Below are 19,324 nucleotides of genomic sequence, written 5' to 3'. Positions count from 1 at the left end.
TACACCAGGGGTGGTTTTAATGATTATATTATAAACATCTTTAGTCTTTAACTATAATCTTAAACTATGGTTTTAACTCTGGTATTATTTAAAATCATGCATTTAAACCAGTAACCCAGCTGTAACCACATACAAGGGACCAACGGAGGACTTATTATATTATAATATTATTGAACAGTAAAAAATAAAACCACGAGAGACTGCCACCTAATCTTTACCATAAATATACTGTTTTTTTAGAAATGTGTTATTTGCACAGAGGTGGTGTTTACATTATTAGATGGTCACTTTCAGGTCTACATTCCCAATCTTGAGAAAGTGGGTTATATTTCTGCACTAGCTCGTCATACACATTTTATTTGTGGGGATAGCCTATGACAGGACTCATAGCTTCAATGACAAATCAAGTTGAATCAGTATCACAGCATTTATGTAAAAAGTTCATGAAAGGATTTAATTGGAAAACTATAATGATTTATACTTCGTTTTAACATATGAATTGTTTTGGCAATTTCTAACAATTTTTATGAACCATTTTTTTTATTTCCGAATCATTAATTCATATTGCCTTGTATTTGCTGCTCAGGTATTTAACATGTATATATTTATTCATTATGTGTATTTATTTTTAAATGTGAACGGAGACCAAAACACAAAATCTCAATTTTTTTAAGCAGTTGTGATATTCTAAATCAACATCAAATAAGTAAAAAATTGCTACATGAAAACATTGTTTAAACGTGAAATTAGAAGATTTGCCAACAAGAGTATATTTTTTCTGTCTATTGGGCGAGTATCAGAAGCACTGTCACTTTAAAAAAGGAAAAAATGCCATAGAGCGCTGTCATGTGATCAAGGTCCAGGAGGGATCGAAATGTGTCATGGCCGACTAAAGAGAATAAATTACTAATGAGCACTGACACGTGGCCCGTGCCTGCTTTTCTGTACCTGGAAGGGTGAACGGTGTGAAGCAACATTTTGAAGATATAATATATATATATATATATATATATATATATATATGTGTGTGTGTGCGCGTGTTTTTTTTTGCAAGCAGCAATTGCAGAGTTTACTATGCTATTGCTGGCATGGGGGCATACGATTCGTATTTTTGACAAGCACATCCGCAAATGGCACTGTTTAACCCGTTCTGTGCTCAGGACGGCTCCCGGCCGTAATGAGTCACGGTAGTCATGTGCTCATGACGACTGGGAGCCGTCCGAATGTTGCCGCTCCGCCCACGCGCGATTAATTCCCCACCTGTGTGGGTGAATTAATCAGTGGGCGGAGTTCGGACGGCTCCCGGCTGTCATGAGCACACGACTACTGTGACTCATGACGGGCGGAAGCCGTCGACGATCCATCATGAGCACACATCTACTGTGACTCATGACAGCCAGGAGCCATCCTGAGCACCGCAGCACCGCGCCCACACCCCCCTCGCACTGTGGAAAAATTAACCCTGCAGCCAAGGGGTTAACTTGATCAGCTCATGTCGCTATGTAGAGACTATTTCACCTGTTGTTTGCAACCATCTCCTGCACCGACCTCCTTGCACCGAACTCCTGATAATTTGTTGAGTTTGGTTAAAAATTATCACACATCCATGTGCATGTGCCAATTCATTGTGAACTGGTCCCTAGTCAGCATACAGCGCAGTAATATGATGGATAGTGATTCCTAAGCAGTTAAAGTGAATGAACTGTGTATGAGCTAATCATATAGCTAAGAATTTCAAGATAGAACTAGTTCAATAGATATGATTTAACAAATAGGAGTGGGTAAAGTTATGTTTTTTATCACAATCTTCATGAAATTATGTGGAAACTTTATAACCACATAGAGTGACAAACTTTAACGAGTCCCCGAGTATTTGCAGGAAAATTTGACTTTAGCAACAATATATCTTGTGAAAAGTAACAATCAAGAGAAACATTCTACAGACATTTTCCATATTTCACTAACATGTGATCCACCAACACCTGGTGAAGTTGTACTAGCAAATACCCAGGCTTTATGAATTGGGAAAATTAGAAATTCAAAAACGTTACTTGAGTGAATGTGCACACACTAGAAATGACCGGCAACGGGTTTTGCTGTTTGAGAACAAAAAGATCACTTCTTCAAAACTAATGCTGTTAGTGCTGAGCTTGCAGAAATGTTAATGCTGCCTGAGGATGTGAAGAATGCGTAAATACAACTTTGGACGCCAGTACAAATGACCCGGCTTGGCTTTTCCTCGTTTAATGAAGGCATCCATGTTCAGAGTGGGAATTATGCTAAAAGGCGTTTAAGTGAACTTGTTAGCATTGCCTGAATGATGTGAAAGCATGCGTAAAAATATTTGCACGACCCTAGAAATGACACAATGTGGCTTGTACTCATTGGAAGGAGGATGCCCAAATACACAACTATACTGCTGCTGAAGAAATCTGCCTGCGGGTGGGTTAGCACTACCTAAATTTTAAAGAGAATGTGTAAAAAAAAAATCAGCACCCCTATAAAGGAACTTGCACGGTTTACTCATTGAGAAAGAACAAATATAGGGGCATATTATCAAGTTCGGCGTTAAAATTATAGCCGCTTTAGCGGCAGAAAACTGCCACTAAAGCGGCGGTAATGGGCTTGATCATATGCCCTTGAGAATTCCAATAGAAGGCCATGTTCACACCAGAACATGGGCTTCTATGGGAATTCACAAGGGCATATTATCAAGCCCATTATCGCCGCTGCCGCTAAAACAGCGATAATTTTAACCCCGTTTCTTGATAATATGCCCCAAAGGGCCCTCAGCCGTTAGCACCAGCTGACTTATGTATTTATTAACACGTGTAAAAGAAAGCTTTGCACAGCCATAATATTGACCCAGAGAGACACAAGCCTATTGGGAGAGTGAATCGAAAACACATAAAAGATAAAGCTATTGAAGGGGCTTGCATGGGGATGCGTTAGCGTTGCCTGAGTGATGTACAGAAGGCCGCGCTGTTGCAGGAGCCTCACAGTTAGCTCACGAGGACAGTTTTCCGCTCCTCCGCCAGCGCGCGCGCGGGGTGAGTGAGAGAGGAGGCGAAGATTTATGTACGGCAATCACATTGCTGAGGTTACCTTGAAAGGACGCGGCATATCAGGACGTTTGTATCGGAGATAAATCAGCCCGGCAACTGCCAGCCCGATGAAGAGCCACCTGGCGAAGCTGAGGAAATTCAGGAGGCTGTAGATATCGGCGCTGAAGAGCATCACCATTGTTAGAGGGTACTGCAAAAGAAACACATTTCATGATTGAGTGCGGTTTTAATGGAAAGCTGTCGGTCCAATACACACACTGCCGAGCTCCCTGAGCGGGCGGAGAGGCGGGATGCGCGGCACAATGGCGCAGGCTGAATTCATCTTGATATTTCTATTAATGGCGCCTAAATGGGTTTTTCTGCTTCAGCGGGAAGGGGGCGTAGTTGGCGCTGGGGAAGATGAGGTGATCCGCAGAAAAGCGTGCAAAAAAAAATACACAGTATGAAATACTTTTTATAGCCAATGTGAAGGGACTATGTGGCAAGTTACATCAGCATTTAGGCACATGCTATTGTGTCGCAAATTACTAAACTCTTGATTATTCATGCAGAGGACCAACTAGTTCTAGCCAGATCAACTAAAGTCACACAAAATAATACAATCTTGCTTTGTATTCTTGTGTATTGTGTAGCGTGAAAAGGAAACCGTAATAAACAATGAGTAAAGGGCAAATGTGGGATATTTTCAAATATAAAACATGCAATTTCAAAAGAAAAGGATTCATAGAAAGAAATTGACCCTTGTGTGATTTTTTGAAAAAGGAAATTTTTTCTTGAGTGTGATCCTTGGGAACTACATTTATGCAAGACAGATCTGAGTCACATTTTTGCTGTGGCACAATGCTAAATTATGATTACAGTCATGCTAACATGGCATATTTACTGTGTGACCAATGTCATCATTGGGCCACAATGCATTGTACTTATAATGACGCACTACATTTTGCCATGTGTGCAACACAATAATACAGGTTTTTGCACAGTGTCATATTGTGCTATTCGTCTAAGCCATGTTGTCTGGTATGAATATCCGACTTCTGGACGGAAATAAAAACCTTTCTTTTGTACAATTTCTCTGTATCTTGCATTTTGTTCCGAATACAAAGTGTCCCAGATCCCAGCAGAATAAAAAAGACTGAGTGTTAATATTTGGCAGCAAACCTGAGAGATGAAGCTGCAAGAATGCTCGTCATAAGGCATCATTGGCTATGGATCTGATTTACAGTTTGGTGGGCAGGGTACACCATCGCAGTGGTGACAGAGTAGTGTGCCAAACTCTCGGTACTCAAGCCTTATTTTGAGCTGAGCGGACCGCCAGGTTTGCAATGGTGGACTAAAATTTACTCTGTCAGCATAGACCTTCCTCTGATGGCATGAGGGAGTGCAGGCCATTGGTAGTAAGCCATCCAACCATCTGCTCAACTTAGTGTGGGTGGTCAAATTACATTATTTATTTACTGTCCTTCACCTCCATGACAGTAAAAATAAAAATACACCTCCCACTCCATGGGAGAAAATACACATGGTGTTGAGGCCATTCGATTTTTCTTTTCAAGCAACAAACTCCATCTTTGGGAGTTTGTTTAAAATAAAAAACATACATGTTTGGTGTAAGTGTTCATCATCAATGACAAACGCACACCAGATTTTTAAATTGCTTTGTATGAACTGCCGTAGCGGTTGGTCATTGACACCCATACAGTTCTTCTCACGGCCAGAAGTGAACTCTAAATTTGCTGGTCAGAGTAGAGTAGAGGCAGGCTGGCAGATGTAAAGTCCTATGCCCTCTGACGGCCCTTACTCCATCAACCAACCTCTAAATCAGGCCCAATATGTGTTGCCTTTGTGACTACTACGTTTACATTGTGCCCAACAACCTATTGTACTAAGTTCATATGCTCGCATACAATTATCTGAGATTAAGTATGATACAATACTTATTTCAATATTCTTTAAATGTATGCTTGTGCAATAAACCTTTACCCCAGTAAACAGATTTCAGCTCCAAAGGTCTACCAAGTGTTGATCAATCTATCTCACTGAATATGCAATGACTTTGGGTCTGATGAACTAAGATACCGGATGAAAATTGCAACTGAACGTTTGTGACTAGTATCTCATTTTGTGAACCAATTGAAGAACTATTGTGTTGGTTCAAAAAAAGAAATTTTAGGGGTCACAAAGTGTTGTGTCTACTGAATATCAAATGGGCAGTTTAAGAACCCATGTGAAAGGTGAAACATTTTTATTGTTTCAGTTAATTAAAACCACAACAATACATTTTAAAAGAATCGACTAATGTGTTTAAAATTTCTTAATATATAAGTGCAATCTCTGTGGATATGTTCTAAAACATTCTCAGTCTAATACGGAGTTTGTTATTTAAAATGGAATAAAGTGTAATTAAAATACAGTCTGTCTAACTTAGTTCAGAAGTTCTTGGTTTTTTTCTCTTTTAAGTTCCGGAGAGCTCTCTCCCGAGCTACCACAGTTGTGTTATCCTTTTGTGGACAGGGTGCCAGGGTGTGCTTTAGCGCTTGGCAGTGGGCTGCAAGGAACTTTAGTAGTAGGCAGTTCAATCGCGTGTCTACTGGGTTCAAGGTTGCCATAATTGCAGATCTGCACGTTCTTATGCCCCGCTCTTTCATAGACTTTTTTAAAAGAGAGCTTCGAGCTTGAGCTAGATTCGGGCAGATACAGACAAGATGAATGAAGTCCTCGTTACTCCTCCCGCATAGTCTGCAGATTTTGGGTCCGTCGTGCAACCAGATTGGTTGGTCCATAGTCAATAGAAATTTCCCCAAACGGAGTCCCATTAATTTCTGTTTTCTGTGAGCTGGGAATGTGATTGTTAGATATGGGGCTGCCACGAGTGTTTTGTAGTTTGATATGACCATCCATGTGTGTTTTCTGGTACTAAACGTGGCTTTATCGAGTAAGAGGGAGTGGAATTTTGTCGACTTGTTTATAGCATGTTTGAACGCCGGGTAAGGCAGGTTGAGTTCCCAAAGTTTTCTTGTTCCAGTCTTAGTTATGGCCTTTTCAAGATACTGATTGTATGGGGACTTAACATCAGATCTTATTTCTTCCCATAGTGCTTGGTGCAATTCCGAGGCTGACGTGTTGTGTTTCAGTGTATACCAGTACTTAATACTTGCGTACTTTCTTCCCAGTGTCTCATTTATTATTCCAAATTCTAACCTCGTCAGAGCTGGTGAGGCTCCCTGATGTATTTGGAAGGTGGATTTAAAGATGGCTGTCTGCATTTTGTTAAGGAGATCCGCGTCTTTCCCATGCAATCCTACACTGCCATATGAAAGGGTTGGAAGAACTTTTGCTTTTATTGTTGCCAGTAGAGGTTTATATGATGGCCCCGTGAGCTTTTTAGCCAAAGATCTAAAAGCAAATGAGAGTGAGTTTGATCTCTGAGTGATGTACGACATTTGCTGCTGGTGGCTTTGTCGATTATCAAAGTAGAAGCCCAAGTACTTGAAGTTGGACACGGCCTCTAGCTTTGTTCCCTCCAGGTAGATGTATGCGCTGGCTGTCCGCCGCCTGGTGATGAGCATTGTTTTTGTTTTTGTTGTGTTTATCTCCAGGTTGTTGTTTGTTAGGAATTCTGCCAGCCCTGCTAATAACCTTTGGATGCCAATCTTCGTTAGGTTCAACAGTACCACGTTTTCCGCATAGGATAGATGAGTTAGCGGAAAGGAGCCAAGTTTAGGTGGATGGGATGGGATCTTATTCAGACTTGATGTTAGGTCTGCCATAAAAAGGTTAAAAAGATGGGGGGCTAGGAGACAGCCCTGCTTTAGACCTTTGCTGGTATTAATTTTCCTTGAGAGCCGTGTTCCATTCCCCAATTTAACTTCCATCCAAGTGTTGGAATAAAGGAGTAAGATCCCTCTCAGGATTTTATCCGGGATGTTCCAACTGCGCAATTTCCTCCATAAGATGTTCCGATCTACACTATCGAATGCTGCCTTTAGGTCAATGAAACATAGGTGAAGGGGCTGTTTTCTTCGAAGATATTTATCAGCTAGCACTGAGAGAGACATAATATTTGTCAGTGTCCCAGTCCCTTTCCTGAAGCCTGTTTGGTTCAACGGTATTCTCTTTGTGTCGTCAGACCAATTTATTAGATCTTCCAGGACGAGGGATGCAAAGTACTTCGCCTCCACATCTAGGAGGGCGATCAGTCTGTAATTAGCTGGGGATGTTCTGTCTCCTCCTTTAAAGATTGGTGAGATTATGGAGCCCTGCCAACTTGACGGTATTTCGTTTTCACTTGTTATCTCTTCAAATAATTTTTTTAATTTCCTGCACCAAAAGTCCAGATCAGTTTTGTAGACTATAGGAGGGATCCCATTCGGCCCTGGAGCTCCGTTGCCACATGACTTCCTTATGATTCTTCTTATGTCCTCTTCGCTATACCGTGCTTGTTTGACCTTATTTGTTGCGTCCTTCTTCTCCCGTGGGCTAACCACGTCACGGTGAAGCCTGGTTACCAAGAGATCCCCATCTGGTGATGGATCTTCTCTGCGTTCATCCTTATTGTTTGATGTTTGCATGCAAGAGGTTCTAATTCCACCGCTGGGAGTGATACTCCCTTTTCTTTTTTGGGCCACTTCATTGGTAGTTTGTTGGATTGCTCCTGGGTTAGGCTGGTCGAGTGTTATCTCTGCGAACCTCTCTGTTAATAACGTGACCCAGTCCGCTTCTTGGACATTGGATGATGTTGGATTTGAAGGGTGATTTAAGCTGTTGATAATCCTCCAAAATGCGTTTGAGTAGGTGTTCTTGGCGGTGCAGAGTAATTTTGCCCAGAAATCATCTTTCAGAGATCTTTTGTGTTCCCACATTTTCTTTTTATATTCTTTCTTGAGGTTTTGTCTTTGGACCCAGTCTTTGGATGACGTAGTTGTCTTTTTTAATGCTCTGGCGTTTCTCCTTATCTCTATTTTGAGTTTTGCCAGGTTCTTTGGCAGAGGAATTTTGTTAGTTGGAGGCTGTGATTTATTTGGAACGGACGTACTTGCTGGTAATTTTCCCGTAAAGCTCTCCCATTTTTGTATTTGGGTACCTGTTGTTACCTCACCCTCTATTTTTAGTGTCTGCACGTTTGCCTGCAGCTCATCGATGTTGGCCGTTGTCCAGTTAAGTCGTTTTAAGTTAGTGGTTGGGAGGTTATCTCCCACTGTATTGCAACTGTGATATTTGGTCAGATTTAAATTGAAATAAATATGCTGATATGAATGTGATTAATCACAGTTACAGGGACAGTGGACTGCCAAGAACAACATACTATCTGCCCTGGGATTGAATTTCAAAACTGAAAAATATTTATATATTTTTAAGCAGCAAGATTTCCTGAGAGGAAATTGGGGTGCTGTGAAAAAAATGTTTTCAGTTTATAACATCTTCAGTGAGAGTTACCACTCCCTACTCCCTCTACAGATACTACCCTGGTTCCCAAAGGGGAAGGCATTGAAAGGGGGAAGGGGCACATCCCCTTTGCAAATCAGTTCCCAACGTAACTTGGATTTCGGTAACTCTTTAATGGTTTGTGATCCAAATTATAGTTGCAAACCATTAATACATTCAATACCAATAGACAGTTAGGAAGGAATGCCCAAAACACACACCTTCAGGATTTCAAATTGGTAACCATTTCTGAATGAACCCAGTGGCGGCTCCTCCCTGCCGAGGCAGAGAAGCGCAGCCCTGCTGGTTTTAGCAGTGGAAATGACTGAAAATAAAATGATAATAACAAGATGTTATTATCATTTTATTTGTCCCTGCATCTTTGCCAGGCAGGGCAGGGCTGTTCTGCTCTCAGAGCAGGGGAAGGAGTGGTGGCACTCTGTAGAGTGTGCATTAATGTTTTATTGGCCCTCTGGGGCTGACAAACAGTCATGCACACTTTGCATGTTCTCCATGCAGACTACATTACAGCTTGGATGGAGAACATGCACAGGCCCCCATTGCCTGTCTGCGCACCAAACCACAGGGTCCTGACCATGCCCAGGCCCCCATTCACTGTCTAAGTGCCAAACCACGGGGTCCCGACCAATCACAACACTGCATTGCAACATTGTGATTGATCAGGAGAGCCTGGCTGCTTACCCTTCTAGCTGGAGCGAGGACGCCAACGAGGGATGATGCGGAGAAACGCGAGGAGGTAAGTTTTCCTTTTATTATCTTTACTCCCCTCCTGCCCGCTCCGCCACAACGATCCGTGCCAGCTGCTGGTATACAGTCAAAATATTGAGTAAAAAATATAGAATGGGCAAAATATCGAGTAAAAAATATAGAATGGGCAAAATATCGAATTGACAGAATAAAGACCACAAAAATATCGCATTGAATAGCAGTAATATCGAATTCAAAATATAAAATGGACAAAATATCGAATGGACAGAATATAGACAACAAAAATATCGAATTTTAGGTAAGTAAGTTAATATTTATTTTTTAATAATATCTAAGTTTTTTTATGTTAGTATATGTGTTAAAAGTGTATTTTTATTTTATAATTTATTTTAAGTAATTAATTTTATGGTATTTAATTTTTGCGTAATATAATTCTGTAGCGGGTTGTGGGTTTATAGGGGAATAGGGTGGGAAGTAATTTATTTATAATTAATAAAAAAATGTAATTTATTTATTGGTATTTATTTTGAATTAATTGTTAATTAATTGTTAATCAATTAAAATATGATTGGTGATTAATTTTAATTAATTGAATAATTGATAATTATGTTAATTTTATTAATTAATTTTCTCTTGCGGGTTGTGGGTTTATAGGGGAATAGGGTGGGAAGTAATTTAATTATAAATAATAAATTTTTTTAATGTATTTATTGGTATTTATTTTGAATTAATTGTTATTTAATGTTTTAATTGGTAATTAATTAAAATATAATTGGTAATTAATTTTAATTAATTGATTAATTGATAATTATGTTAATTGTATTAAATTATTTTGTCTTGTGGGTTGTGTGTTTATAGGGGAATTGGGTGGGAAGTAATTTGATTGTAATTAATTAAATATTTTAATTTACTTATTGTATGTTTGTTGTAATTTTTAATTATTTTTAATTGTTGATTGGTAAATAATTTGTATTATTAGGTAATCATGTTTGATAATTAATTTTTATTTTTAATTGATGCATTATTATATTATATAAAATTGTTAATTACTTTTAATTAATTTGTAATTGGTATTAATATTTAATTTATTTTTATTTATATATGAAGTATTTACTTTCCCTACTGTTACACTCTCTGGAGTGGGAATAGTAATTTTTACCCCTAAGCTATCCAACGCTTTCCGTACTGTTTCACTCTCTGAAGTGGGAATAGTAATTTTTACCCCCACGCTATCCAACGCTTTCCCTACTGTTGCACTCTCTGGAGTTGGAATAGTAATTTTTACCCTCCTGCTAACCAACGCTTTCCCTACTGTTGCACTCTCTGGATTTGGAATAGTAATTTTTACCCCTACGCTATCCAACGCTTTCCCTACTGTTGCACTCTCTGGAGTGGGAATAGTAATTTTTACCGCTACGCTATCCAACGCTTTCCCTACTGTTGCACTCTCTGGAGTGGGAATAGTAATTTTTACCCCTACGCTATCCAACGCTTTCCCTACTGTTGCACTCTTTGGAGTGGGAATAGTAATTTTTACCCCTACCCTATCCAACGCTATCCCTACTGTTGCACTCTCTGGAGTGGGAATAGTAATTTTTACCCCTACGCTATCCAACGCTTTCCCTACTGTTGCCCTCTCTGGAGTGGGAATAGTAATTTTTACCCCTACGCTATCCAACGCTTTCTCTACTGTTGCACTCTCTGGAGTGGGAATAGTAATTTTTACCCCTACGCTAGCCAACGCTTTCCCTACTGTTGCACTCTCTGGAGTGGAAATAGTAATTTTTACCCCTACGCTATCCAACGCTTTCCCTACTTTTGCACTCTCTGGAGTGGGAATAGTAATTTTTACCCCTACGCTATCCAACGCTTTCCCTACTGTTGCACTCTCTGGATTGGGAATTGTAATTTTTACCCCTACGCTATCCAACGCTTTCCCTACTGTTGCACTCTCTGGAGTGGGAATTGTTTTTACCCCTACGCTATCCAACGCTTTCCCTACTGTTGCACTCTCTGGAGTGGGAATAGTAATTTATACACCTACGCTATCCAGCGCTTTCCCTACTGTTGCACTCTTTGGAGTTGGAATAGTAATTTTTACCCCTACGCTATCCAACGCTTACCCTACTGTTGCACTCTCTGGAGTGGGAATAGTATTTTTTATCCCTACGCTATCCAACGCTTTCCCTACTTTTGCACTCACTGGAGTGGTAATAGTAAATTTTACCCTTTCCGCTATCCTACGGTAAAAATATTGTACATTTTTTATTAATATTATGATTATATATATATATATATATATATATATGAAAGCTCCAAAGTTGCCCAGCTGGCAGGGAAGCACTCACGGAATCAGCAATGCCCCATAGACTCTGGAACCCATGGAATGCAGCCTGACGCGTTTCAAATAAATCTTCTTCAGAGGCCGTTTTCATGCGTATAATGGCATCAGGCGCCACACCTTTATTTAACACTGCTACCTCCTGATAGGTTCCCACTCATAGAGCGGTTGCAACAGTCTCCCACAGCATTGTGGTATTAGTAGTGCGGCGCTTCATCGTACCTCTATAGGTGCCAACAACACATGTCCACTAATTCATGCCCTGGATGGGCTCCAAGCGTTGCAGAGTCTTAATACCGGCGCTGATCCCCTCGTTGCGAACTGAGCAAGATGCAAAGCTCGCCGACCCGCTTCACTTCTCACGGCGGTGCTTCCCTCGCGGCAGGGCCTGCCGCGTAATGTGAAAGCTCCAAAGTTGCCCAGCTGGCAGGGAAGCACTCACGGAGTCAGCAATGCCCCATAGACTCTGGAACCCATGGAATGCAGCCTGACGCGTTTCAAATAAATCTTCTTCAGAGGCCGTTTTCATGCGTATAATGGCATCAGGCGCCACACCTTTATTTAACACTGCTACCTCCTGATAGGTTCCCACTCATAGAGCGGTTGCAACAGTCTCCCACCGCATTGTGGTATTAGTAGTGCGGCGCTTCATCGTACCTCTATAGGTGCCAACAACACATGTCCACTAATTCATGCCCTGGATGGGCTCCAAGCGTTGCAGAGTCTTAATACCGGCGCTGATCCCCTCGTTGCGAACTGAGCAAGATGCAAAGCTCGCCGACCCGCTTCACTTCTCACGGCGGTGCTTCCCTCGCGGCAGGGCCTGCCGCGTAATGTGAAAGCTCCAAAGTTGCCCAGCTGGCAGGGAAGCACTCACGGAATCAGCAATGCCCCATAGACTCTGGAACCCATGGAATGCAGCCTGACGCGTTTCAAATAAATCTTCTTCAGAGGCCGTTTTCATGCGTATAATGGCATCAGGCGCCACACCTTTATTTAACACTGCTACCTCCTGATAGGTTCCCACTCATAGAGCGGTTGCAACAGTCTCCCACAGCATTGTGGTATTAGTAGTGCGGCGCTTCATCGTACCTCTATAGGTGCCAACAACACATGTCCACTAATTCATGCCCTGGATGGGCTCCAAGCGTTGCAGAGTCTTAATACCGGCGCTGATCCCCTCGTTGCGAACTGAGCAAGATGCAAAGCTCGCCGACCCGCTTCACTTCTCACGGCGGTGCTTCCCTCGCGGCAGGGCCTGCCGCGTAATGTGAAAGCTCCAAAGTTGCCCAGCTGGCAGGGAAGCACTCACGGAATCAGCAATGCCCCATAGACTCTGGAACCCATGGAATGCAGCCTGACGCGTTTCAAATAAATCTTCTTCAGAGGCCGTTTTCATGCGTATAATGGCATCAGGCGCCACACCTTTATTTAACACTGCTACCTCCTGATAGGTTCCCACTCATAGAGCGGTTGCAACAGTCTCCCACAGCATTGTGGTATTAGTAGTGCGGCGCTTCATCGTACCTCTATAGGTGACAACAACACATGTCCACTAATTCATGCCCTGGATGGGCTCCAAGCGTTGCAGAGTCTTAATACCGGCGCTGATCCCCTCGTTGCGAACTGAGAAAGATGCAAAGCTCGCCGACCCGCTTCACTTCTCACGGCGGTGCTTCCCTCGCGGCAGGGCCTGCCGCGTAATGTGAAAGCTCCAAAGTTGCCCAGCTGGCAGGGAAGCACTCACGGAATCAGCAATGCCCCATAGACTCTGGAACCCATGGAATGCAGCCTGACGCGTTTCAAATAAATCTTCTTCAGAGACCGTTTTCATGCGTATAATGGCATCAGGCGCCACACCTTTATTTAACACTGCTACCTCCTGATAGGTTCCCACTCATAGAGCGGTTGCAACAGTCTCCCACAGCATTGTGGTATTAGTAGTGCGGCGCTTCATCGTACCTCTATAGGTGCCAACAACACATGTCCACTAATTCATGCCCTGGATGGGCTCCAAGCGTTGCAGAGTCTTAATACCGGCGCTGATCCCCTCGTTGCGAACTGAGCAAGATGCAAAGCTCGCCGACCCGCTTCACTTCTCACGGCGGTGCTTCCCTCGCGGCAGGGCCTGCCGCGTAATGTGAAAGCTCCAAAGTTGCCCAGCTGGCAGGGAAGCACTCACGGAATCAGCAATGCCCCATAGACTCTGGAACCCATGGAATGCAGCCTGACGCGTTTCAAATAAATCTTCTTCAGAGGCCGTTTTCATGCGTATAATGGCATCAGGCGCCACACCTTTATTTAACACTGCTACCTCCTGATAGGTTCCCACTCATAGAGCGGTTGCAACAGTCTCCCACAGCATTGTGGTATTAGTAGTGCGGCGCTTCATCGTACCTCTATAGGTGCCAACAACACATGTCCACTAATTCATGCCCTGGATGGGCTCCAAGCGTTGCAGAGTCTTAATACCGGCGCTGATCCCCTCGTTGCGAACTGAGCAAGATGCAAAGCTCGCCGACCCGCTTCACTTCTCACGGCGGTGCTTCCCTCGCGGCAGGGCCTGCCGCGTAATGTGAAAGCTCCAAAGTTGCCCAGCTGGCAGGGAAGCACTCACGGAATCAGCAATGCCCCATAGACTCTGGAACCCATGGAATGCAGCCTGACGCGTTTCAAATAAATCTTCTTCAGAGGCTGTTTTCATTCGTATAATGGCATCAGGCGCCACACCTTTATTTAACACTGCTACCTCCTGATAGGTTCCCACTCATAGAGCGGTTGCAACAGTCTCCCACAGCATTGTGGTATTAGTAGTGCGGCGCTTCATCGTACCTCTATAGGTGCCAACAACACATGTCCACTAATTCATGCCCTGGATGGGCTCCAAGCGTTGCAGAGTCTTAATACCGGCGCTGATCCCCTCGTTGCGAACTGAGCAAGATGCAAAGCTCGCCGACCCGCTTCACTTCTCACGGCGGTGCTTCCCTCGCGGCAGGGCCTGCCGCGTAATGTGAAAGCTCCAAAGTTGCCCAGCTGGCAGGGAAGCACTCACGGAATCAGCAATGCCCCATAGACTCTGGAACCCATGGAATGCAGCCTGACGCGTTTCAAATAAATCTTCTTCAGAGGCCGTTTTCATGTGTATAATGGCATCAGGCGCCACACCTTAATTTAACACTGCTACCTCCTGATAGGTTCCCACTCATAGAGCGGTTGCAACAGTCTCCCACAGCATTGTGGTATTAGTAGTGCGGCGCTTCATCGTACCTCTATAGGTGCCAACAACACATGTCCACTAATTCATGCCCTGGATGGGCTCCAAGCGTTGCAGAGTCTTAATACCGGCGCTGATCCCCTCGTTGCGAACTGATCAAGATGCAAAGCTCGCCGACCCGCTTCACTTCTCACGGCGGTGCTTCCCTCGCGGCAGGGCCTGCCGCGTAATGTGAAAGCTCCAAAGTTGCCCAGCTGGCAGGGAAGCACTCACGGAATCAGCAATGCCCCATAGACTCTGGAACCCATGGAATGCAGCCTGACGCGTTTCAAATAAATCTTCTTCAGAGGCCGTTTTCATGCGTATAATGGCATCAGGCGCCACACCTTTATTTAACACTGCTACCTCCTGATAGGTTCCCACTCATAGAGCGGTTGCAACAGTCTCCCACAGCATTGTGGTATTAGTAGTGCGGCGCTTCATCGTACCTCTATAGGTGCCAACAACACATGTCCACTAATTCATGAGTGCTTCCCTGCCAGCTGGGCAACTTTGGAGCTTTATATATATATATATATATATATATATATATATATATATATATATATATATATATATATATATATATATATATATATATATTACCTACTGGCGGTCGCCAGTAGGTATATATAGTTAGGATTTTTTCTCTATGGGTTTTTTGAAAATTCTATGTCTAATAACTTTGGCGTTTGTGGACGGAATTGGCTGAAACTTTCAGGAAAATGGAACATTTTGTTTCTGAGCAGCCCTTGAAAATTTGGGGGGGGTTCGTCAAGGGGGGGCTGAGAAAAAAGGGGGGTCCCAAAACGTGTTTTTAACATTGAGTTTTCCATAGGGCGGTTGGCCTCACTTTTAGCCCGAACGGGTGAATGGATTTGCACGAAACTTGGCAAAATTGTAGGGACTGGTAGCCCGATGTGCCTTTTGTAGGTCTCAATATATGTGCTACAGTGGATTTTGAGAAATTAACGTTTAAAAAAAGATATATATCTGTAACAGCGGACCGGGCAGCGCTCCAGGACGCGTACTTTTCGCGCAACGGAGCTTTGTGAAGCGAAGCTGATTGGTTCTCCGGCGTCTGTCAACATTCCAAACAGTCCGTAGCGGCCGCCATCTTGTCTCTCGGTAGGATCGAGAGACAAGAGGAGGCCAAAGCGAAGGGGCAAATGACCATAAGGGGGAATAGTAGATCCTCGCTGACCCCCTACGTTTGATGTGGAGGTTTTAAAAGGGCTCCGCGGGGCAAAAAAAAAATAAAATAATAATAATCGAACGGCTGAATGGATTTGCACGAAACTTGGCAAAATATTAGGGACTGGTAGCCCGATGTGCCTTTGCTAGGTCTCAATATATGTGCTCCAGTGGATTTTGAGAAATTAACGTTCAAAAAAAGATATATATCTGTAACAGCGCTCCGCTTCGCGTACTTTTCGCGTTACGGAGCTTCGCGAAGCTGATTGGTTCTCCGGCGTCTGTCAACATTCCAAACAGTCCGTAGCGGCCGCCATCTTGTCTCTCGGTAGGATTGAGAGACAAGAGGAGGCCAAAGCGAAGGGGGAAATGACCATAAGGGGGCATAGTAGATCCTTCCTGACCTCTTAGGTTTGATGTACCATTTTGTCAAGTTTGGTGTAATTCCGTTCAGCCATTCAGGCTGTAGACGTATGTAAATGTCCTATGGAAAATTGCATGGGGAAAACACATTTGAAAGTGTTGAAATTTAGAACCAATTAAAATGTTACTTTGGTTTTGTATTTGTGTGTGATGAAAGTTAATTGGTTATGTATATATGTCAAATGAGAGGAAACCACAGCCATTTTGTGATACTACTGTCTGAGGTACATTTGTGAGGAATTTTTGGTGGTGAATTTCTGGTGTTTGATTTACACAGTACTAACACTTTTCCTACTTTTGAAAAGGTGAGTTGTTAATTTGTAAGGGGAACTATGTTGTACACTTGAAGATAATTTGAAAAATGTTTTCTGTTATTTATTTGCAGTCCTTCTGTTATACTAAATACTTGATAAAGTTAGTTTTATATTATGTATTACTAAAAACGATAAATGAAAGTGATTATTTTTTTCTGCAATTTACAGCAAGCAATTTCAAAATAAAATGGCTCACAATGAAGAGACCGTGGCAATTTCTTTTGAATTGTCCACTACATTGATTGAAATTGAGAGCACCAATAATGAAATATTGTCACAAGGAGGACATGACTTGTATGATTCCATTAGATTGATTGAAATGGACAGCACCAAGAATGAAATATTGTCACAAGGAGATGACTTGAATGATTCCACTACATTGATTGAAATTGAGAGCACCAATAATGAAATATTGTCACAAGGAGGAGATGGCTTGTATGATTCCATTAGATTGATTGAAATGGACAGCACCAATAATGAAATATTGTCACAAGGAGGAGATGACTTGAATGATTCCACTACATTGATTGAAATTGAGAGCACCAATAATGAAATATTGTCACGAGGAGATGACTTGAATGATTCCACTACATTGATTGAAATGGACAGCACCAATAATGAAATATTGTCAGAAGGAGGAGATGACTTGAATGATTTTTTTGATCAATCTCTTGATGGCGAATTTATCGAGTGTTTGGAGACCATAGAGTTACAAGAATCATCATTGCAGACTTTTAATGAGGAGATTCCAGATGAGATGATTGAAGAGGAAATTACTGATGAGGACATGTTACTAGTTGTTTCAAATTTAGAAAATTCTGAAGAATAAATTTATATTTAGAAATCAAAAATTGTTTGAGACATTATTTATTTTTATTTTTAATTTATGAGGTTGTAGCGAAGTGATTGTAGTATAAAATGAGACTTATAGTATAGAGTGCAACATTTTTATGTTACATGGTAAGTTTACTCATATTTACTTCCCTTCTGCCACTATATTATCTCCAATGTGTATTTGACATGTCTTCTTCATCTCCGGCCTCCTTTCTCTCAGTGTGTGTCTCCGATGCATCTTATCGCTGGTATTTTGTGTAATTACAGAAGAGAGTAAAATAAAATAGTTCGGAACGTGAAAAGGGGGCAAAGTAGAGTACTCCTCACCCCCTAGGCCTTTTTAGGCGGTCCCAAAAGGATCAGTTTCTGCTTTCCTGAGAGATTATGGTATGAGTTCCATATACCACAATAACTTGCATTACAACATGCAAGATATCTATCTCCTATTACCAACTTTTGGAGATATTCGCGCTAAGCGCGAATATCTCCAAAAAGTAACACCTGCCCTGAGCAGTTCTTAGCCATGTTATCCAATGGGAGGTGGATAACATGGCTAAGAGCATTAGCTCGGTAATGTATGAATATCGCTGAGTTTTTAGCGATATTCATGCATTGCGGCCGTTTATTATCGCATTTGTGATAAACCTTGATAATAGCAAGGTTTATCTTCGGTAATTTCTGATGATGCTTAGCGGTAAAAAATTCGTTGGTAAGCATCGTTAGCGATAAATATCGCTTAACTTTGGTAATATGCCCCAACGTCTGTTAACGTTCGATTCGAAGGAAATGAGGAAGTGTTGAAAAACATTGTCTGCGCCATCTTGCCTTTTTTGAAATGCCACACTTTTGTCGTGCACGGCAGCCATTTTAGATGTCTTGACCAGACCCACTCTCTGCACGCTGTCGATTCGTAGCATGGCTCCTCACCCTCGCAAGCATCTTCCCCAGGCACTGGTCACCCCCGCTCTCTGTCTTATGCATGGGCAATAAACCTCCCCCCATCTGCGCTGCTCTTCCCTGAGAATCACACTGTGCCCGCCCGACACCTCCCTTTCGCCCTATTCACTACCGCACCCTCTGACACTCCTCTTCCTCTGTGTCCGATTGTCCAGGCTATCAGCTAGCCCTGCAGATGTAGTTTATGGCCCCAGCTGTAAAGAATCACCCCTCTTCAAAGGAGTTATAGTAGATCAAGGCCCACACCCGATGAGATCCGTCACACCACACGTGTTCCTACTATCTGAAAACTATCCTGTATTGTGATTGGGGAGGGGACAGAGCCTGAAGCGGAAGATTCCAGGAATGACTCTTTGTACATCAAAGTTTTTACAATTATGTGTCACATTAAAAATATATAGCACTCCAACAAAGTAGTAGGAATATAAAACTTTAATAACATATAAATATATACAAGAAAACAAAAACAGTAAAAACATTTAAACAACGAAGAGACCGTGGCAATTTCTTTTGAATTATCCAATAGATTTATTGAAATTGACAGCACCAATAATGAAATATTCTTGTCAGTAGCGGTCTGTTGTGCGAATAGTTCCAAGGCAGCAGAACGAGCTGAAATCTAGATGGCACGAAAGTGATGTCTAGCAAGTTGCCGCCCAGCAAATAACGGCGTGGGGCGCCGCGGGGGTGAGTGAGTCCAGTAGGCACCACAGCTATTCTTAGCGGCATTGCAGAATTACTGCTGGGGACAATGGCTGTGCTGTAGCAGGGTCACAGCAGAAACAAAAAG

General features: G+C 42.4%; 1 protein-coding gene across 1 annotated transcript in view; it reads right to left on the bottom strand.

Moving 5' to 3' along the window:
- The window catches only part of LOC144818900 (cystine/glutamate transporter-like), an 868,430-nt gene that overhangs the window by 83,364 nt on the left and 765,742 nt on the right, over nucleotides 1–19,324 (bottom strand). Inside the window, exon 10 of the mRNA XM_078676760.1 lies at nucleotides 3,106–3,255. Coding sequence (XP_078532886.1) covers nucleotides 3,106–3,255 — 150 coding nt within the window. The remainder of the gene's footprint in view (nucleotides 1–3,105; nucleotides 3,256–19,324) is intronic.

The sequence above is a fragment of the Lissotriton helveticus genome, chromosome 2_1 (assembly GCF_964261635.1).
Source record: "Lissotriton helveticus chromosome 2_1, aLisHel1.1, whole genome shotgun sequence".
Taxonomy (NCBI): Eukaryota; Metazoa; Chordata; class Amphibia; order Caudata; family Salamandridae; genus Lissotriton; species Lissotriton helveticus.
This window is presented reverse-complemented; position numbering and strand designations above follow the sequence as displayed.